Source organism: Camponotus vicinus, unplaced genomic scaffold, assembly GCF_025532165.1.
Source record: "Camponotus vicinus isolate PSW18456_S1 unplaced genomic scaffold, iyCamVici1.0 SCAF_13, whole genome shotgun sequence".
NCBI classification, from domain to species: Eukaryota; Metazoa; Arthropoda; class Insecta; order Hymenoptera; family Formicidae; genus Camponotus; species Camponotus vicinus.
In genome coordinates, this window is record NW_028141949.1 from 11,245,646 (window position 1) to 11,269,590 (window position 23,945).

The 23,945-nt window shown below is 43.9% G+C and overlaps 1 protein-coding gene across 1 annotated transcript; it reads left to right on the forward strand.

Moving 5' to 3' along the window:
- The first annotated feature begins 900 nt into the window (after nt 1–900).
- LOC145963982 (uncharacterized) lies at nt 901–20,781 on the forward strand. The gene is made up of 4 exons (XM_083086340.1): nt 901–974; nt 6,614–6,871; nt 7,227–8,266; nt 20,564–20,781. Exons 1-4 carry the CDS (start codon nt 901–903, stop codon nt 20,779–20,781), a joined length of 1,590 nt encoding a protein of 529 aa, XP_082942466.1.
- Nucleotides 20,782–23,945: the final 3,164 nt, after the last annotated feature.

The window sequence follows — 23,945 nt, forward strand, 5'->3', positions numbered from 1 at the left end:
AAATAGTCATCAAAGGGGTACCTTCCGACATCCCGGAAGATGAATTTTGGAATGAGCTGATAGACAGTAATAAAAATTACAAGTTTGTTCGGAATGATATTTATAGGCTGCGCACCAGAAAGTATGAAGACGGTCAACCAGTCTTCATCAATTCCACATCTATTAGAATTGGCATCAGAGCATCAACCATCCCATCGCATGTCTTTATGTGGAAGACAAGACTAGAAGTGTATCCCTACATACCAAGCATAAGGCAATGCTTCAACTGTGGTCTACTATCGCATGCTACAAAGTTCTGCAAAAATAATGCAATCTGCCTTACATGCGGTGAAAATAAACACACCGACTCCGGACGCTGCTCTAAAACACCTAGATGTGTGAATTGCGAAGGACATCATTGCTCTCTTGCCAAGGAATGTCCTGAAGTAATTACGAAAGTAAGGACCACTGAACTCATGGCATCTCAAAATATTGACTACAATACAGCTAAGAGAATAATAATGCAACAACCTTCTTACACTAAAATAACATCTGCAGGTAACAGCAGTTCGGGTAGCTCAATTCCTTCCTACAAACCGATTGGAAGCGAATTTCCACTACTACCTAAGTCGCTCAAGAGCTTCACTAGAAGCAATACCAACATCACTCCTTGAGGGTCACAGAGTTACGCAACTGCAGCTACAACCTCTACGCTCATCCAAAGGACATCCGGAAATACTCGACATGAATCTTCAGAAGAAACTCTCAAATTTTGGCTCGAAAAATTTTTACTTTTTATCGCTTCTATTGAATCTGACAAGATTTCGCCGAATCCTGTCCTTACTAAGGCTAACTGTGACACAAATACGAATCTGGGAAAGGAGATATCGACCTCCACTAATAATGACACACAAACCAATAATGGATCATAGTTTTAATATTTTACAATGGAATGCTCAAGGTATCAGTAAGAAAAGGCAGGAACTGGAGAAAAGGTATGGAAAATTTGATCTTATTTTAATTTCCGAGACATGGCTTAGAGATGATCAAAAATTTCTTATTAAAAATTTTGACACAGTTAGATCCTGTAGACTGGATAGAAGGGGTGGTGGTGTTGCTATCTTTATTCGAAACGGTATAACTTACCATACCATTAATATCCCATACAAAGCGAACAATAAAATAGAAGCATGTGCTATCGACGTATTTCTACAGGATCAAAGATTGACTATTGTTTCTTTATATAAACCACCCGACATTTCCATTTCTCGAGCGGAATGGTATTCTTTCTTTTCCCAATTTAAGTCTGACACATTAATCGGAGGAAACTTTAACGCACGGCACCCTCTTTGGGGGGGAACTGAGTGCTGTTCTGAAGGCAAAAAGCTTTATGATACTGTAGTTGAATTAGAATTCTTTTGTCTAAATAAGGGAGCATTCACTAAATTTGCTACCCCTTTTGCTCAGGCATCCGCTATCGACATTTCTTTCACTAACTGTTCCAAACTTATTTCGGCACACTGGGAAGTCTCAGACGATTCATGGGGGAGCGATCATCTGCCTATAACTGTGGAGATCTTGGGTAGTTCATGCAATCTCACAAAATTTCCTTCTTCTTATAAAATTTACTCAAACAAAACAGATTGGACAACAGTTGTATCTGAATTAAAGAATAAAATACCGATTTGCCATAATTTAATTAACGATTCTTCTCTAGATATTCAAACTAGATACACATCCTTCACTTCGCTTATAGAAAGTTGTATCAGGGATCACACCCCTCACAATCACATGAAGACAACGACTCTTCCCAAGGTCAGATCGAACCCTTGGTGGAACAAAGAGTGCGATAAGATGGTTAGGTTGAGGAAAGCGGCCTTTCTTAAATTTAAATTTTGCCATACCAGAGAGCAATTTTTTAAATATAAACAAGCTAACGAAAACGCCAAACTTTTTTTTAAAAAACGAAAGAAAGAATCATTTTTGGAGTTATGTAGTCATCTCAGTTGCACATCGAATATGGGATATGTTTGGCAAAAGATTAGAGCCATGGATAATAAATATCATAGAAAAGAAACAGCAAACGAATATAAGAAAGAGTCAGTAACAACAAACATCAAAAAACAAATAGATGAATTAAGCTCCCCGGTTTTCAATAGAGACCCTATTGAATTATTAGACAATCCCTTCATAGAAGATCCATTTTCTTTCGAGGAAATTTCTCTCGCTATTAATTTGTCCAATTCTTCTCCGGGACCCGATGGTATAGCCTATCGCATTCTCCAGACTCTTCCTAAAGAATATATCAAATATCTTTTACAAATCTTTAATGAAATTCTCATTTCAGGCTAGTTTCCGTCAGAATGGAAGAAATTCGGTGTTATGTTCATCCCAAAAAAAGATTCTGGAAAATTTCGTCCCATTTCATTAGCCCAATGCACACTGAAAATTATGGAGAGAATGATTAATGACAGGCTATATCATTGATTGGAAAATAACTGTCTTCTACCTAGGAGCCAATACGGCTTCAGAGGCAAACGGTCTTGCCAGGATAACCTTGCCATTCTCTCTTCAGAAATTATATATAACTGGTTCGAGAACAGGAACACATGTGTTGTTTTTCTTGATATACAAGGAGTATTTGATAACGTCTTATGTGACGTACTGATTAACAAACTTAAATTGATCAATTTGCCTAAACTTTACATCTATTTTATTTATAACCTAATTTCAAATAGAGAAGTACATTTTCGATTTAATGAATTTGAATGCCATAAGACAATTAACAAAGGCCTTCCACAAGGCTCTGTTCTTAGCCCGCTTCTATACTCCTTGTACGTAGCTGACCTGGAAGATAGTACTAGTACCTTTCCGGAAATCAAATATCTTCAGTTTGCAGACGACATATGTCTATATTGCTCGGATATAATTATGCATACAGCTATTAAATCTCTTGAAAATGCAGTAGAGAACATAGCTAATTGGCTAGAGAATTTGGGACTAAAAATTTCACCACATAAGACACAGTTCTGCGTCTTCCGAAAGACGAATCCAAAAGCCCGTAACAGAATTGAAACTATCCATATCAGAAATACTCCTATATTCGAATCTCCATCTGTCAAATTCTTAGGAGTCACGCTTCAAAATAATCTTAAATGGAACAAACATATCGATAATATTTGCACGAGTTGCGTTAGATCTCTCAATGTAATCAAATTTTTACGCAACATTTGGTGGGGCTCGGACATTTCTCTTCTTTTAAGCATCTATAAATCAATCATTAGATCTAAAATTGAATATTGCTCTTTCATGGTACAATGTACCAAAATACTTGTGGAATAAAGTACAATCTATTCAGGTACAAGCCTTAAGGCTAGCTTTGGGATACAGGAAAAGTACTCCTCTAAATATAATTTTGATTGAGTCTTGCGAACCTATTTTTAAGGATAGAGTCGAGTTTCTGGGACACAATTATATAGCGAGAACCTCTTCCCAGCCTAACCATCCAGTAAACACTATTTTTAACAAAATAGACGACCATTGGAACAATCCTACTCTGGTAAAAAGAATATCTGCACCTCTATTGTACGAATGCCACTCTTCCTTTTCTTAGATTGCGCATCTTTTTCATCAAAGTAATATTCCTACTTTTTGTTTATATGACTATTCTCTCAAATTTTTCTGCCCACAGGTTTCTTTCGAAGAAAGAATACTTCTTAATGAAGACCCTCAGCCATCTCATTTATTTAACTCATTAATCCCATTGCTCTCAAATCAAAACCATTATTTTACGGATGGTTCCAAAATTGAAAATCTACCGTTTTCGGGATTTGCTGTTTATGACAGAAATAACAACCTGAGCCTCAAAAAAAGAACTTCGGACAGAGCGTCTATATTCACTTGTGAGGCCATGGCCATTCTCACTGCCCTTCGAAGATGTGAGTCTGACATAGCTAACTTGATTTTCATTTTCTCCGATTCAAAAAGTGTGTTAGAAGCTATTTCTTCTAACAAGAATTTTAAAAAAAGAAACCATTTAATCTGGGAAATTATTCAATCTATTTATAAACTTTATTCCACTAACAAGGAAATTAAGCTTTTCTGGATACCTGCACACGTGGGGATTGAGTGTAACGAATTAGTTGATAAGTTGGTGAAGGAAGCGGCTATCTCTGGTGTTGACGTACAGCTATCCCTACCTACATATTAGTGACGCAAAAACTTTATGGAAAAAAGATCAATTTAACAAATTATGGACATGGGCCCAACTGGAAGGCGCTCATAAAGGAATTTATTTCTTCCAAAACTTTTTTAAACCAAAAAGAAAGCAATGGTTTAACGGTCTAAAACTAAACCGGAAAGCTACTGTCTCGATTAATAGATTGAGATCTAGACATACATCCTTAGCGAAGAGCCTATGGCGCCACAACATAATTGACTCGCCCAGTTGTCCTTGCGGAACTGCTGAACAATCTACTGAACATGTATTTTTAGAATGTCCAATGATCATCAGGGAAAGAGAAATACTTTCCCAGAACACTATTATTTTAAATTCCATGAATGTATCTAATTTAACACTCTTACTACAAGCCGACAATAGTCAATTTTTATCAGCTCTAGAAAAATTTATCTGCTCTATTCCGTTTCGCATATGATAAATTTTGGCTCTGCTCTGCCCCTTTTATCCGTATTTTTTGGATATGTCTAACTGTGTCTATTATATATTCCTGATCATTTTTCGGGCCTTTGCTCCAATTTCCACTACTCAATACAGCGATATGATGCAAGATTTCTGGATGGATGGATGGATATACATGTCTATGGGTGTGTATGTTTATTTATTTATGCAGATTAGTACATATATACATGCGTGTGTGTAAATGTGTAATTAAGTTAGTCTGTGTATATAGATATAAATATATATACAGGGTGACCCATTTTAACTTAGGCAGCCAAATAACTCGAAAAATAAGCAAGATAGAGAAAAATGTTTTAGACAAAAGTTGTATGGTTTCGAGGGGGCCATAAGATGGTATCATTGGTTTGACCTTGAAGAGTCATTTGAAGGTCACGTGAAGGTCACTTCAATTTTTTTAAATGGAACATCCTATATATTTTTGTACATTCTTGTAGCTCATCTCGAGAGCTTTCCAAAACACTATAATTAAGTACATTTTCGTTAAGTACTTTTTGAGTTATGAGGCTTGAAATAATTTCTTAATTTTACATAAACCGTAAAATATCTTGTAAAATATTCATTTTTCGATTACCTTACCTTAATAGTTTTATGTACAAAATAATGAGAGGAATCAATTGGTGTAAAGAAAACACATAGTTGTTTCGAAGAAAAAATATGTAATTTGCAATTAACAATTCCATATTTTTTCTTAAAAACAACTATGTGTTTTCTTTACACCAATTGATTCCTCTCATTATTTTGTACATAAAAGTATTAAGGTAAGATAATCGAAAAATGAATATTTTACAAGATATTTTACGGTTTATGTAAAATTAAGAAATTATTTCAAGCATCATAACTCAAAAAGTACTTAACGGAAAGGTACTTAATTATAGTGTTTTGGAAAGCTCTCGAAATAAGCTACAAGAATGTACAAAAATATATAGGGTATTCCATTTAAAAAAATTGAAGTGACCTTCACGTGACCTTCAAATGACTCTTCAAGGTCAAACCAATGATACCATCTTATGGCCCCCTCGAAACCATACAACTTTTGTCTAAAACATTTTTCTCTATCTTGCTTATTTTTCGAGTTATTTGGCTGCCTAAGTTAAAATGGGTCACCCTGTATATATATATATATATATATATATATATATATATATATATGCTTATTTATAAGCTGCGTTTTGTATAAGTTTCATATAGTATATATCGTATCTGTTTTACTGGAGTTAATCGTCCTAATTTTATTATTTTTAATTTTGTAAATCCCATTTCATTTTATTTACACTTAATATTGACTTGCGTACATTTGTTTCCCATAGTTTTAAGCCCATTATAATTATTAATTTAACTACTTAAATTTACCTCGACTATTTTAGTTTTTTTCACGTATAGTATGTATGTATTTTGATACAAGTCGCTATGTAATTAGATAGACTAAGATTTAGCTTACTAAATAAGTTTATATTATAATAGTGATTCTTAGTGATAATTTGTATACCTAACTTTGATGTAATTGATTATTAAGCAATTTCCTAAGTTATCGACTACACCACATATGACTTGATGTACTGGCTGGATGGCGCTGCCATAGCCTTCTTTTTTTTCTAATAAAAAAAAAGAACGCAATGCGTGCGATACTGAGAGCGCAGCGCTCTCCGATGACGCTGACTTATCGGAAATTACGTCACCTCCTAATCGTTCGAGATCCTTCGCGATCAGGATCAAGTTCCGTAGAGAAACCGGACGGAGCACTCTCACTCTAAGCGTCGTTAAGAACACACGTGTAATAATCAGTCGAGCCATTTACGAGTTTCAAATAAAGAGACAGTGAATCGTGTAAGGTATAATACCGAGTTACTCTTTTACATCCATCTATATTCCATCCTGATACATATCCTCTCAAGAAAAGAAAGCCTTACAATTACATACTTTCCGATTTTATTCTAGGGTTTTGGTTACGGCTTTCTCGTCAACACTTTACTCGCGAGTAGAAACGATTGACTGGAATCAACAACGATCAGATAGTCCATCGGACGGAGAAATTCAGTCGAATAAATCGTCTTCGGAAAAATACGCATCTGTGCACGCACCCGTGGACATCGGTCTCGTTTTGAAGTTGCAACAGAAACTAAAGGATGTGGAAAAAGAGAAGCGCAAATTGAGCATAATAGTCGAGGATCTGGAAGAGACCGCCGATCTTGGATCGTTTGTGCTCAGTTTGTGTTCAGTTGTGCTTTTGCGTGCCTCCTAGAATTTCGATCAATCAGCCCATTTCTGGGCTATTTCGAGTGTTAAATCTTAAACGTACTTACTTCTTTTTCTGTGTGCTTCCTCCGGAATAATAAATTTTCGGCGGCCCTATACTTAAAGGACAATTATCAGGCTAAATTTTGCATTGGACTCAATAACGCCTTTGTTCTCGGCCTCGGCCGCTGTCGGCCATCTTCCTTCGAAATTTTCCCTCATCTCCTCTCCTCCCCGGGGAGAAGGTTTTGTCTATTTCGTCGAACTATACGGGATCTCAACATTATTCGTGAGTATACTCTTACCGTTATTCAAGAATAAACATGAGCATGGATATAGACGACTCCCACATGACCGCTGCTTTCGAATCATTAATTTCTGAAGCCGGTCCCACGCTCACATCTCGTTCGAGGGTCTTGGGCAAACGACCCAATGACATAGAACCTTCACCGGCTTTCAATAAAAGTCCGCGCTCGAGTACCGAAAATAGCACTGTCTCTCACCATAACTCGACCTCTGGATCAATTACAACCCTTACGGATATTATTCGCAATAATCGTTACTCAGAAAACAACGCTGGTCCATTTGATGTCCACGTCCAACGTCTGTCTGGCCTTAACGCTAAATCTCAACTTCATCCCACATTTGTGGGAAGAGTCGTATGCGAATTAAACTTAGAAGATATCCTAGAAATCAAGAAGGTAGGATTCTCCAAAGTATCTGTCTTCTTCAAATCCAGAGATGCCGCCAATGCCTTAGTCGACGACAAGAGACTTGCTGCCAAAGATTTGGAAGCCTTCATTCCTCCTTTTCGCACCTCTAGGAAAAGCATCATAAGAGACGTTCCACTAGATCTTACCGATCAACTAATCCTATGTAATACTACAAGCCCCATCAGAGTCGTCGCAGTTAACAGGCTGAATCGTAGAATCGTCACAGTCTCTCATACGGATTCTCAAGCAGATACATCTGAATCAGCCATCTACTCTCCTTCTCAAACCGTCACACTCACCTTTGAGGGACAAAAAATCCCCAAATTCGTCTATATGTTTCACGTCAGATACCCTGTGTCTCCTTATATAGCGAGAGTCTCACGCTGTAATAACTGTTTTAGATTTAGCCACATAAAAGCCAACTGCAAAAGCCAATCACGCTGCTCGCATTGTGAAGAAAAAGGACATGCCTTTTCGAAGGAGCAGTGCCAACGAATACAAGAGTCTCCAAGGTGCGCGAATTGTCAGGGCGACCATCGAGCGGACTCACCTTTCTGTCCGGAGCTCGCAATTCAAAAGGAAATAAGGAAATACGCTGCTCTCAGAAACGTCCCCCTGCTGGATGCCAGAGAGATCTTCAAAGGTAACAAAACCCCACCATCCTTCTCCTCGTCTTCCGAAGAATTCCCTCCATTACCCCTTCTCATTCCGCAACCAATCCTCCGCACGCGCTTTCTCACTCGCTTCACTCGCTTTCCTTCTTCTCTAAACGTACCTCACCTCCTCTCTCTTACGCTCACGCCTCCAAAAACTTCTCCCCTAACCTCAAATCCAAATCCTTCTCCTCTCCTATTCTTACTCGTGACTCTAAAATAAAATCCGCCTCTCTTCCTCAACTTAAGTCTCTCCTCATAAATCCTCATCATCCTACTCCCTCTCATAAACATTCCGGTTCCAACGTCTCATTTTCCACATCCTCTTCTCCCCCTTCAGCATCTCCCACGAACCCTATCGTTGCTTCCGCTCCTCCCCCAAATCCATTAACCCTCCAGGATGCACTTAACCTCATTGCTTCTCTCATCATCGAACTTTCGCCTTCACTCACCTCCTACAATTTCTCCGAACTTATTCCTGCTATTGCTCAATTCTTCCGTAATCTTCCTACTAATTCGGACATTATCTCTCCTGTTTCGAATAAAAATGATCAATAACTCTTCTCGCAATAACCTAACTCTATTCCAATGGAATTGTCATGGCATACTTAATAAAAAGGACTCTCTTGCTCTTATCGGAAATCAATTCGACATCCTTGCTTTATCTGAAACCTGGCTCTTCCCGGACAAAATTTTCCTCTTGAATAATTACCACATTCTGCGAAAAGTTGGACCCTCTAACAAATCTGGCGGTGTCCTGCTAGCGATAAAAAACTCCATCCCTTTTACTAAACTCGACTCTATCTTCTCTTCAGGCGGGATTCTTGAGGCGGTTGGAGTGAAAGTTCCTTCTTCGCAGTATGATATCCACATCATCTCCATCTACAGACATCCATCCAGCTCTCTTCTTCCTAAATGGGAAGACCTTTTTAATTCAATCCCTAGCTCTGGACGTCATCATTACAGGCGATTTCAATGTTCATCATACTTTCTGGGGTTGCAACCGATCTGATTCCATTGGTAACTCACTATTTAACTCCTCTCAAGATTTCTCTTTTTTCCCTATCAATGATGGCACCCCCACATTTATTTCCTACTCCGCTCGCTCTTCATCAGTCATAGACTTGACTTTTGTCTCTTCCGATTTATCTCCATACTGCTCTTGGAATCCTTTTGATGACTCTCTTGGCAGCGATCACATTCCATCCATTGTTATAGTCAACCATCCCATTTCAACTCGATCTTTCTTCTCTCATAAACTTTATACCTCTAAGATCAATCGAAAACTTCTTTTCACCTCCTTTTCACTCTCTCTCCCCTCTCTCTCTGCTCGACTTGACTCTGACATCCCTCCAACAGAAAAATATTTTATCTTTTGCAACTTTCTCAAAGACATAGTTATCTCTCTCCTCCCAGAACGCAATCCATGTTAACAACTCTCTCAGTGAAAATCGCAAGGGGAAAAAATCGAACAATAGAGTCCATCCTCCCTCCTCCACTTACCCTCCTGCCCCTTGGTGGAACGAACAATGCTCTGAAGCAGTTGAGTCCAGAAAACAATCCCTTCGCGCATTTCGCAGAAATCCTTCCCGACTCAATTATCTTAATCTGAAAAAACAAGAAGCTGTCACCAAAAAATCCTTCGTCATGCTAAACGTATGGGATGGAGATCCTTCTGTGAGTCCATTACCTCCTCCACTAGCATTTCTGCGCTATGGCGCATCGTTAAAAGATTTAAAAATAGATTTCTTAACACATCCATTCCTTTCTTCTCTCCCAACTCGAGCATACCGATTGAAATCCAAGAGCTAATTAATTCCATCTCCCCCTCTTCATGTCTTCACAAACTCCCGCCTTCCTGCTTCGACTTGAACCGTCCTCACTCCTGTCGCATCTTTGATAATCCCTTCCGACTCGAAGAATTGTACCACGTTATCGCCTCCTTCACAAACAAAAAATCATCTCCTGGCTTAGATCAAATAGACTACACTATCCTCTCCAACCTTCCTAAGGAATATTACCCCCTTTTCCTCTCAATCTTAAATGATCTCTTCTTTTCCGGGGACTTTCCAGAAACATGGAGCCACTCGCTTGTGTACCTCATTTCAAAAGCCACTCCAGGAAAATTTCGCCCTATCTCTCTCACCTCTTGTTGTCCCAAAACTCTTGAAAAGCTTATTCTCCTCAGATTAGATTGGTGGATTGAGCGCTATGAAAAACTCCCATCTTCGCAATTTGGATTTCGTAAATTCCGCTCATGCCAAGATAATCTCTCTATCCTCACTACTGAAATTCACACCAGCTTTACTCGAGGCACTTCTACCGCATGTCATTTTTTGGATCTCTCTAATGCCTTCGATGACGTCATTCCCTCTATCCTCATCTCCGATCTCGTAGAACTGGGTCTACCCCCCATCCTTTGCTGCTTCATTTACTCGCTCACACACGCTCGTAAGCTACAGTTTGTAGTCAACGGTAAACCCACCAACGAATACTATACCTATAAAGGAGTTCCACAAGGCTCCATCCTTAGTCCTATCTTCTTCAATATTTATGTCTCGAAGCTAAATAAATTCATTGGCGAAGATTGTGAACTAATCCAATTCGCTGATGATATTGCTATTTTTGTTAGCTCCCACAATATTGGAAAAGCTTTTTCTGAGCTAGAAACATCGGCAAACAAAGCCTTAAAATATCTCTCCTCCAAGGGCCTTACAGTCTCGCCCACTAAATCCTCACTTATCATCTTCACCAAGAAACGCATCAATCCTTTTGCTTTTTCCATTAAACTGAAAAATTCTGTCATCCACTCAATCGACTCTTGTAAATTTCTTGGTATCTCCCTTGACTTTCGCCTCTTTGGTAACAACCACATTCGAGCCCTCTCTACAAGATGTTTCAAGCTCCTCAACATCCTTAACATGTTGAGAGGAACCTGGTGGGGAGGAACGCCCTCCTCCCTCCTAAACATTTACAGAGCATTAATAAGAGGCTCTATGGAGTACGGTTGCCTCACTTTTCCATTTAACAACCATTCTTCTATGCATCATCTTGAAAGCGTTCAATTCCGAGCCCTACGTGCGTGCTTAGGCCTTCGCAGGACTACCCCAACAAATATCATTCTCGCTGAAGCCGGGGAGGGCCCCTTAAGATTTAGATTTGAACTCCTCTCTTCCAAATATATCTTAAAAATCTTCGCTCTAGACACTCATCCACTCAGACAAACTATTCTCACTGCTTTGGTATTCACGCAAATCCCGGAAGACTAATCCCATTGAAAAATTCCTCTTATTTAGATCCTTCAGCTCTCTTCTTCGAATAAAGCCTTATATTTCTAAATTTGACTATCCCGCTGTCTACACAATTGATTACAATGCACTTACCTCTCTCCTCTCAATCATTATCACTTCCTCGGTTGAGGCAGAAAAAATCAAAAATGCTCCTATTCCTCAAATCGCCTTCTTCGAAATTTATAATCAATTAATCTCTTCCTGCACCTCCTTCTACACTGACACCTCCAAAAACGATTCCGACGATCATGTAGGATTTGCTATATACTCCCCCTCTCCTCACCTGCAACTTCAATTCAAAACTTACTCCTACTCTTCCATCTTTACCGCGGAAGCGCTTGCCATCCTTTATACTCTCGAATATATACTATCTAACTTGTAATGGTCGTATTTTCGGTCGTTTTTTTCGTGCTGCGGATAGATCGCCGGTGAAAGGTTCGTAATAAGAAAATACGCGATGTGTGTGTGACTGCAAGCATGTATTTGTAATCGTGTATAAATGTGATGTAAAATGTACAGAGTGTGTGGGTGTGTGTGTGTGTGTGTGGGTGTGGGTGTGTGTGTGTGTGTGTGTGTTAATCTCGCTGAACAATAATATTCCACGCGGTAATCGGAAATCGTCCCGAATGCAATTTGGTTCGAGATCCGGTCTCGGTTACGAACAGCTGTGCGTGTTTACGACGCGCAAGACAGCGCGTGTTTTGCTGCGCTTTTTCCGCGAGGAATCCCGGCGTTTCCAGGAATCCTCAGTTTCTCGGGATCGTCGGGCGTTTTCGCAAAACTATTTATTTCCGACGTTACAATTTAAAATCCGTGTTCGTGGATTACAATCGGTGCGCTTTAACAACGGCGGCGGAGGCCGCGATAATCAAGAGCGCGTTAACGGCGGCGACGGAGGCCGCGATAAGAGGACGCGTTTAACGGCGGCGGAGGCCGTGGCAACGGAATACGCGTATACGGCGGCGGCGGGGGCCGCGGTAAATATCAGGCGTGATGCGCTTTGTCAGCGGCGGTCGAGGCCGTGATTGCGGATTGCGCGATGCGCTTGCGGTGTTTCCTTTGCGCGTACCAGGATCGCGTCGCGAAGGATCGGATTCGCGTTGCAGCTGGGTCGAGAGCTCTCAATCCGGGGCGGCTCTGAGCTCCACCTTCCGTGATAGCCCCAGCTGCAGGATTAGGCGGATGCACCCGTACCGTAGAATCGAGATCACTCGGCCAAGACGGAGTTCTCTCCACCTTTCGTCCGTGGTATTTGGTGCTCGGTAGGAATTCTCAGGTTTCTCTGTAGCGTACAGCTAAGAGCGGATCAGGAGAATGGTACTTAGATGCCGAAATGAGCCCTTTTTATACCGGCTAATTGCCCGCGTCGGCGCGCGCGGTATAACCCCTTCCGAACGGTTTTTCGGAAACGGTGCGGTCGGGCCCGTTCGGAGGGGTTCGGGTTGTGCGCCGAACGCGGGTTTTCGCCGGTCGGCAGTTCGGGCTCCGTCGGCTATGATCGGCGGTATTCGGCCGATTTGAGACCTTAACGGCTCTGGGCCGTTAATTAAACGATGAACGGATTAAAAGGTGGGCGCACCGCGCCCCTGCCTCTGCCCGGCGGGTGTTCTGCCGGGCGGCAGCTTCCGGCGGGTGGCATTGCCGGGAATCGGAACGATGCATCGGGATGCATCGTTACAAACTCAATTACTAAATCCGCCATCTTCACCGATTCCAAGAGCGTTACCGAAGCTCTTCTCTCTATCAACTTGGCTCACTCGTATAACTACGTTATCTACGCTATTAGACAAAAGCTACAAGAAATCAAATTAGCCGGCTATGAAAATACCATCGTTTGGATTCCGGCGCATACAGGCATACTCGGAAACGAAACAGCTGATCATCTGGCAAAAAAAGCCATTCTCGCAGGTCAATTATCTGAGAAACAACTCCCTCACTCTGACTTTTACTCCATTCCTCGAAGAAAATTCATCGAAAGCTCAAGCAGGCTACTCAAGACACAAGGTAGACACAAAGGCTCTAAATATTTTAGTTCCTTCGAAGAAATTGTAACGATGCACCCCGAATGCATCGTTTCCCGGCCGAATAACAGCCGGAAGCTGCCGCCCGGCAGAACACCCGCCGGGCAGAGGCAGGGGCGCGGTGCGCCCACATTTTTAAAGCTGATACACTCGTGCGAAAAGCTTGGGCCGCGTAACGGCCCAGCTTTAAAAATCCGACTGCCGCCGAAGACCGTCGACCGGGCCCGAACGACCAGAGCGCACCGGCCCGCGTTCGGCGGCCCCGAACCCCTCCGAGCGGGCCCGAACCGACCGACTACGTTACCCCGTTCGGTAGGGGTAATTCCGCAATACGCCGACGCGGGCTAATTAGAGGAGTATAAAAAGACGGTCTCGGCACGGTTTAGATCAGATCCTTCCGATCCTTCTCGAGCCAAACAAGCTAGTCTGACGGCAAGCAAGCGAAGAGAAAATCCGAAGCGAAATCCAAAAAAGCCAGAAGGTAGTGCGAACGCTGCCTCTGCCGATTGATATCGATGCTTGCGGAATCGCCTCCACTCGAGATCCGAATATCAGGCGTCGCACCTATTCCGGGGGTGGAACTTGAGCCGCCTCCGACGCTTGCTAGCGTCGCGACGCCTTCCAAAACCTCTAATCCTTAAAGGGGAAGAAGTTAAATAGCTAAGCCGAATAACCGCATCGATTTAAAGTATCGAACAGCTGAGCGGTAAAAACCGCGACAAAAACTGCGATACGCGCGGCTTCGGCGAAATTCACCGCGCGCTCGAGGAATTCGATATTCAGCCGAACGATTATCCGAGAAATAAAATTAATGGACTCCGAGCGGTTATTCGAGAAATAAAATTAACGGCACTATTAATAATTGTAACGCACTCCACCGCGAGATCTGCGGCCGATTAAAATACATCGCGGCGAGCGAATTGCAACGCGGCGATTCCATTCGCGCTGCGCGAATATACACTATATGTAAATACGTGAGTCACAATAAAGGTTTTGTTATCGTAAAACACTCATCAATTCCTGAAACCCGACGCCCAATTCCGACGGCTATCCGTACATTTCGCGGACACGAAAACCGCACGTTACATTGGCGCCCGAACAGGGACCGCGAAATATCGAAAGTACCGGTTTCGTTTTTTTGGGTTTTTTTTCTTTTCTTCCTCTCATTCAAGTGCATAGAGTTCAGGCGGAATGATGAAAGGGTGGATTATGCCCTACCGAAGGCGCAATTAGCAGCCGTGGCGCGGTCGTATGACATTGACGATTCCGGACTGCTGGACGACCTCCGCCGCCGTATGAACAAATATATAGACGATCACCCCGAGGAATTCGAGGCCTTTGGGGGGGAAACGAGCACCGGCTCCGCTTCACAAATCCCGGTGACCTTTCCTGGGACGTACACCCCCCTCGCGCAAGTAACCCCGGAAGTACCTTCCCCGAACGTAAAGGTAATAAACCAAATCCGGAAGTGGGGATGCCACTTTGACGGACGGGACCCCGCTGCGTTTTTAGAGCGCCTACAGGAGCTCAGGGATGGATACGGGTTTATGGGGCCCCAAATGCTCAAGGGTTTGCCCAAGGTACTTAAAGGGAACAATTTATTATGGTATCGGAACCACTGCGCGGACTGGCAGACGTGGGAGGAATTTGAAAACGCGTTCCGACTGCAATTATTTCCGCGGCGATACACGGCCGCGTTCCGACGCGAGATTTTAAGCCGACGGCAGGCACGAGAGGAACCATTCGCGCATTACTCGACGGTAATGATAACATTGATGCGCCGGGCAAGGGGATTCTCGCGCACAGAGCAACTCGAGACGCTATATGACAATATGCATCCGGATTATAAAACGTATGTCCGAATAGACGACGTGCAAAGCATAGCCGAGTTACAAGCCCGGGCCAGGGAATACGAGGATATCGAAAGGGAGAAAACCGCGCGAAAACAAGAGAAGACTACCACTGCACCGACCGTCGCCGCCGCGTATAATAAAACGGAATGCTGCTGGCGCTGCAAACAGCGAGGACATACCCGAATGCAGTGTCGCCGGCCAGCGAAAAAATTTTGCTCACAATGCGGCAAGGACGGGGTGCTCACCTCCGAGTGCCACCCGCGTCCGGGAAACGCCTCCGGGGCCGGGGCCTCCGCGGTCGCAGGCTCCACCACGGGCCCCGAATAAGGTTCCTACCGCGACCTCACGTTACCACGTACCTAGAAGGGCTCAAGGTGAACGCCCTCGTGGACGGCGGGTCCGAAATTTCCTTGATCAACGCTCGCACGATACAAAGGCTCCGGATCCAGGGAGTTACTGAGCAACCGGGAGGGGAAGGACAGATTTTGCTTGTGGACGGGACGCCGGCGGAAGCGCCGGACACCGTTACGGTACACATACGCGTGGCCGCGAGAACCGCCATGCACACCTTCGCGATACTGCCGAATATGGAAAGCGACGTTCTTCTCGGGACGCACAGGCTAAATTGCGAATAGGGCTACCACCGCCCCCGTTGACCGCGGCCGCCGGCTCAAAGAGGTGCTGCATGACCGAAGGGTTGGCCGATCAGACGATCGAGGAGCGCGAGGAACTGGAACAATTTCTCAGTCGCGAGATGGGGAAATTTAAGGACGTCCGGGGATGTACCGAACAACTGACGCACGAGATTCGCCTGAAAGACCCAACGCCGATTAAGCAGCGATATCGTCCGCGTAATCCGGCGATGCAAGCCGTTATCAACCAAGAGGTGGACGAGATGCTGGAACAGGGAGTCATAGAGTTTTCCAGTAGTCCGTGGAGTTCCCCGATCGTTCTGGTGAAGAAGAAGGATGGAAAGTACCGGTTCTGCGTGGATTTCAGGCGGGTAAACGACGTCACGCACCGCGACGCCTATCCACTCCCCCAAGTGACCGCCACCCTGGACAAATTGAGGGGCGCGCGCTACTTATCCACGCTGGATTTAAAGAATAGGTACTGGCAAGTACCCTTGACGCCGGAAAGTCGCTCCATCACCGCATTCACGGTACCGGGCAAGGGCCTGTTTCATTTCAAGGTAATGGCCTTCGGCTTGCACTCGGCCCCCGCCACTTTTCAACGACTGCTCGACACCATTCTCGGGCCGGAACTCGAGCCATACGTTTTGGTATATTTAGATGACATAATTGTCATTAGCCGCACGTTTTCGGAACACCTCGAGATGCTCTCCGAGACATTCCGCCGACTCCGGGACGCGCATCTCCGGCTGAACCCCGAGAAATGCAAATTTTGTGTCGACCGACTAAAATACCTGGGGCACGTGATTGATCGAGACGGGATACGGACCGACCCGGAAAAAGTAAGCGCCGTCGCCGATTGGCCCGAGCCAACCACGGTAAAACAAGTCCGGCAGTTCCTTGGGATGGCCTCGTGGTACCGCCATTTTATAAAGGATTTTTCAACCACCGCCGCGCCACTCACGCACCTAACACGGAAAAACGCCCGGTGGGAATAGGGGGCGGACGAGCTTAACGCATTCCAAACGCTTAAGCAGCAGTTGATTTCCGCACCGGTGCTCGCGTGTCCGGATTTCACGCGCCGGTTTTCCCTACAAACGGACGCCAGCAGTACCGGACTCGGAGCCGTATTAACACAGCGACACTCTGACGGCGACCGCGTCATCGCCTACGCAAGCCGCACGTTCAACGCTGCCGAACGGAATTACAGCGCCACTGAGTTAGAATGTCTCGCCATCGTTTGGGAGATTAGGCGAATGCGCAACTACCTAGAGGGGTACGCCTTTACGGTAGTCACCGACCACCAAGCGTTAAAGTGGCTTCGGAAGTTCGAATCTCCAACCGGACGCCTCGAACTGCAACAATACGAATTCGATGTACAGTACTGCCGCGGGGTACTCAACCGAGTTGCAGACGCCCTCTGCCGACAACCCGAGGTGTGCGCGAACCGGTCTAACGATTGTGGGTGGTACCGTCGTATATTGGGGGAGGTAAAACGGGATCCCACCGTCCGGCCCGAATATAGGATCCACGAAGGACGACTCTACCGGCAGATTCTGCATAGTCTCGACTTCAAGGAAACTAGCCCGGAGTAACAGTGGAAGATCTGCATTCCCAGACCATTGCGGCAGAAGACGATCGAGCGTTTCCACGACGCCCCCACGGCCGGACACCTGGGGATCGCCAAAACGATTGCAAGAATCGCCGAACGATATTACTGGCCCGGAATGTTCCGCGAGATTGCGCGGTACGTTAAAACATGCAGAAGCTGCCAGGAACACAAGGCCGCCCAGACTCGGCCAGCCGGAACCCTGCATGCGACGAACATCACCAGGCCATGGGAACAGGCAACGATAGATTTAGTGAGACCACTACCCCGATCAAGGAAGGGTCATACCTGGTTCCTTTCCATCCAAGATCGCTTTACCAAGTGGGCAGAATTCGTGCCGCTACGGAGGGCCACCGCTGACACGGTGACCAAGGCGATCACCGACCACCTGGTCTTGCGACACGGACGACCAGAGGCCATTCTCACGGACAATGACACCCAGCTCCGTTCTAAGCAGTTAGAAGACCGTCTCAAGGCCCTTAACATCCACCACATCACGACACCCGCGTACGCACCACACTGTAATCCCGTGGAACGCACTAATCGAACCATCAAAACGATGATAAGCCAGTACGTGGAAAAAGATCATCGTGTCTGGAATGAACAACTACCGGCTCTCCAGTTCGCATACAATACTGCGACACACGACGCCACGGGATACACGCCGGCATACCTCATACATGGCCGAGAGCTGACGCCACCGACCGAATGCGTCCAGGACCGAGGAAGCCACACCGGACACCGTACAACGAAATCTGGAAGAAGCATATGAGCTGGTCCGCATCAATTTGGCCCAGGCATTCCAACGCCAACAAAAATATAACCTCCGTCGCAGAAACTGGAAACCAAGGATAGGAGACTGGGTGTGGAAACGAGAACACCCGCTCTCTAAGAAAATTGACGCATTTAACGCAAAATTAGCACCGAAATACAGCGGACCGTACGAGGTGAAAAACATCGTCTCACCCGTTATAGTCGACCTTAAAAGTAAACGGGGGAAGTGGATTAGACACGTACACATACAGGACCTGAAAACAAAGAATAGCGAGGAAAACAACACAGAAGACGACCTTCCCCCAAACGACGGCAGCAACGATAGCGACACCGAGCGATCCGACGATTAAAAGCGATCGAGATGTCGAACGGAAAGGACGAAATCCTCGCTGCCATCGACGAGATTCTGGCCGAGACGGAGTCTCCGCCAGCCGAACCGCCGGAACCAGTAGCCCCGGCACCGCCCGTAAAATCCAGGGCACCTCGGGTCGGAACAATAATCCAACGATCCGACCGCGAGCAAGCAAGAAAAGCCGCAATCATGGCGACCCCGCCTTCACCACTGCCAGGGAGACGTCAGCCGCGGCCGTATGAGCGCCGTCCACCACCACCAGCAAGGGAGACAACAGCCAACACCACCCCCGCCGCCGTACCGGAGATGCTAGTGCCCATGGGACCCCTCCCGGCACCTCCAATACGAGTCCAGGTCGAGCCGGGCCTTGTCTTTGAGGTACCGCATTTCGCGGTACACGTTTCCCGCCGCTACCGCCCACGAACCGCAGAAGGACAGTGGATCCTCCGCTTTAGCCGCGACGGGAAACTCCGATACCACCGGCGAATCCGTTAGATCTGGGCATGCGAGAAGGTCCCGAATAACCGGACTAATGACGCCTCTAATTCAGGCGTACTTTTAGGAGGGGGGCGATGTAACGATGCACCCCGAATGCATCGTTTCCCGGCCGAATAACAGCCGGAAGTTGCCGCCCGGCAGAACACCCGCCGGGCAGAGGCAGGGGCGCGGTGCGCCCACATTTTTAAAGCTGATACACTCGTGCGAAAAGCTTGGGCCGCGTAACGGCCCAGCTTTAAAAATCCGACCGCCGCCGAAGACCGTCGACCGGGCCCGAACGAGCAGAGCGCACCGGCCCGCGTTCGGCGGCCCCGAACCCCTCCGAGCGGGCCCGAACCGACCGACTACGTTACCCCGTTCGGAAGGGGTAATTCCGCAATACGCCGACGCGGGCTAATTAGAGGAGTATAAAAAGACGGTCTCGGCACGGTTTAGATCAGATCCTTCCGATCCTTCTCGAGCCAAGCTAGTCTGACGGCAAGCAAGCGAAGAGAAAATCCGAAGCGAAATCCAAAAAAGCCAGAAGGTAGTGCGAACGCTGCCTCTGCCGATTGATATCGGTGCTTGCGGAATCGCCTCCACCCGAGATCCGAATATCAGGCATCGCACCTATTCCGGGGGTGGAACTTGAGCCGCCTCCGACGCTTGCTAGCGTCGCGACGCCTTCCAAAACCTCTAATCCTTAAAGGGGAAGAAGTTAAATAGCTAAGCCGAAAAACCGCATCGATTTAAAGTATCGAACAGCTGAGCGGTAAAAACCGCGACAAAAACTGCGACACGCGCGGCTTCGGCGAAATTCACCGCGCGCTCGAGGAATTCGATATTCAGCCGAACGATTATCCGAGAAATAAAATTAACGGACTCCGAGCGGTTATTCGAGAAATAAAATTAACGGCACTATTAATAATTGTAACGCACTCCACCGCGAGATCTGCGGCCGATTAAAATACATCGCGGCGAGCGAATTGCAACGCGGCGATTCCATTCGCGCTGCGCGAATATACACTATATGTAAGTACGTGAGTCACAATAAAGGTTTTGTTATCGTAAAACACTCATCAATTCCTGGAACCCGACGCCCAATTCCGACGGCTATCCGCACATTTCGCGGACACGAAAACCGCATGTTACAAAATTATGCTAAAACCCTGGTTTCACAAGCTCAAACTTAGCAGAGAAAGCATAGTCACTTGCTGCAGGCTTAGAAGCGGCCACTACGCCCTTAACCACAGTTTACATCGTTGCAATTTGGTTTCAGACTCTTCTTGTTCATGTGGTTTTCCCACGCAAGACGCGGACCACATCTTCTGGAACTGCTCTCTGTACAACCCACAAAAGACTTCACTTCTATCACAGCTATCCAGATTTGAAGAATTAACGCAACCTTACAAGATTCAAGACATTCTAAACAAACCTTTCCCCGGGGTTATTCACGTACTACTCTCCTTTCTGAAATCCTGTAACCTCCACATTTGATCAAAATATCCTTCTTGTTTATCTCCCTCCATTCCTTACATTATTCCCGTGCATAAACCAGTTGTTGGCCCGAATTTACTGATCGTACTCCAGATCAGAAGTGGCCATCCAAATCCGAAGAAGAAGAAGAGGATCTGGAACACGCGGCGATAACGAGGAGTCCTCCAGAATAAAGGATTCGTTCAGAGTAAGTATATTTTGTTTAGAGAAATAGAAGGAGAAGAGAAAAGGAAAGAGTAAGAAATTTTATTTAGAGAAATAGCTCTCTTCTTCAATATTTTTCTTTTTTGATACAGCCTGTTTGCTTGTCTAGTTTTAGATTAAAAATATTCTAGTCTATTTATATTATTTATTCTAGTCTATTTATTACTTATTTTTCAACTTCATTCTTTCTAACATACAAGTTTGCGATATTACATTTAAACATTACTAAGACACCATCAATACAAATCCTTCAATAAAATATGCTCTGTTATCTTATTGCCATTATCAGTGAATTAACGAATCGAAGACAATGTGATTTATTTGCAGCTTCAAGAATTGGAAATGGAGAATTCGCAACTTAAGAAAGATTTGAACTCATTGAGGAAGACCGTATCGTTGGGCAACCCATCATCTGCGCAACAAAATCTCATGAGTAATTTATTATTACAATTCATTAACACCGTAGATATATAGACCTTTGACATATGAGCTAATCAACTTTTTATTTTTCAATATCTAAACATTGAAGCATAAAAGATATACCCAGTGAGAAATGATAAGTTGAATAGACGTCTATCCGACTTGTCATTTCTCACTGGGTAGATAAACACATTGTATATCTTCTATAATTTCTATTTTCTACTTTCTCCCCTTTCTATCCTCTGAATATTATCTTTTTATTGATTGTGTTTTGCGTTGTATGTAATTTTACAGAATGTGTCAATAATTATAATTAAGAGATATATTTCTTCCATTATATATCTCATGCACCTCACATTGCTTATAAAATTATTTTATTGATTTATTAATTGCTTATGAAATTGAAATTACTCTATCAGTATTGTCGATAATTTAAATTCCTGCTATCTTTAAAAGCTGAAAATAGTTTCTCTAAGCAGTTTCAGTTATTATAAAGCTTTACAAATACTGCAAAAGTCTATATTTTTGGAAAGTTATAATTCTTTAAAATACTCTCGGTATATATTTATTATACATTTGTTTTTTGTGTGTGATAATTAAATATTTCCCTGCTACTAAATCTCAAGATCTCCAATACTAAATAACTGTGTAAGAAATAATATGCAAGAAACACAAGATAATAGTGACATAATGACATTATAGTACAATTCGAGGCACTGCAGGAAGAATTGGAAAGAAGAAGAGAAGAGTGTATCCATCTGCATAGTGTGCTGGCTGACTACACACGCAAGATGAAGGGTTTAGATACCAATTCTGGTCGCGCAGACATCATAAACGAGGACGGCGAGCTGGTATTTGCCTTCGAAACGCAGAAAAAGATTAACCGGTAATATGAAACAAGTCACGCATTTAATTGAGTTGACTAATAACAGAATGCCGTGTCTAATAGTCTTATCGTTTGCGCATGCACTTCGATTTTCAGTAAACTTAAGACAAAGGCACCGAGAGGAGAGTCAGTTGAGCAGATTCACTTTGATCCGTTTAAACATTTTGTTTTGAACTGTTCAATTAAAGAAAATAGACTTTATAACTTCAAGGATCCTCCATGGCAATCGGTATTGCATCCATCGAGCGAGATACCAACATCTGGAGTCGCATATCACTGTGTTAAAAAGCAGCATTAGGTGTGAGGTCTGGATAGCTCAGTGGTCTAGAGCAGTTGCCCGGAAAGCAAAAGACGGGTTCGATTCCCGATCCAGCCACTTGCACCTCACATATTTTTCTAGTCCACGAATATCGTTTTCTAACAATTATTCGTTGGGCTGAAAAATGTGTGAATGCTCTCTCCACAGGATATGCGTCGATGCCGTTGCCACGGATGGATTCTGTCGCTCGTTGACTAAATGGGTGTATAGACACGTCTGATCTCCTCCCACATACATCCCTATCTTTTCAGCATATCATGAATGTTTTAAAACATCGTAATCCAAATCATTAATTAACAAAGTAACATTTACGTCAATGTATTGTGTGAATTACGCTAAATTTTTTTAATGATTCATTAGCTTTAGTCATTGTCTCTCTCAAACATTTTCATTATCACTTTACAGTAACACTAATAACAAGTACGAGTTAGGTTTATACTTAACACAATTCAGTTCAACAATTTATTTGCGATTGAACAATTCCATAAATTTGTAATTACAGTATAATCTAAAAAAAAAAAGAGAAATCTGTACGTTTTATTTTGAAAGCAATTGGAGGATGAGCTGTAAGGAAAAGAAAGGATTTGGCGATCGCAAAGAAATGAATGGCGAAATGAAATAGACAAACTGCAAGAAGAAATAGAGAAACAGCAAAAATTACTTTCCATTAATTTAAGCAAATCGCCGCAAACCCAAACGAAACTTTACATCCAGCATGAAGTTGCCAGATTAACGTCTGAAAATCTAGTAAGTGAAATAAATTTTTCTATCACAATGATATAAAATTGATTATATTAGTTTGAGTCCATTTTGTTGCATCACTTTCATTTCTAATCACAATTTTAATTTGATATAATATATTTGGTTAAAGTATACTGAAGGATTGCTGGATGTTCTATTCTTTAAACTCCGCGGATGCTATCTGATAGATTTTAAATTCGTTGAAGAAGGATGAGGACGAAAGAACCGGACGGATGGAATCGACTCTTGTATCTTTTTTGAAATATACTCTTTAATGATCACAGATTATTAGACTTTCTTATTTCGCTATTCGGAGGCGAGAGAGAGCGACTTCGCTCACGCGTTATATTAGCGCCGCCAGCTTTCACTGCCACCCGTTACATGTTGGCGGCGGCAGTTACCGGCTTTTAAATTAACGCCATCTATAAGTAACGTACAGATTTACAGCTTCGGCCATCTTGGCCGTCTCGGTGCGTCGGTTGGTTCCTACCTTACCGACTACATATTTAATATTTTTAACGTTATTTACATTGTTAGTTAACGACGCAATAAGTTAGAGTGACAGTTATTATAATACTGGTGAGTGCTCTCGGC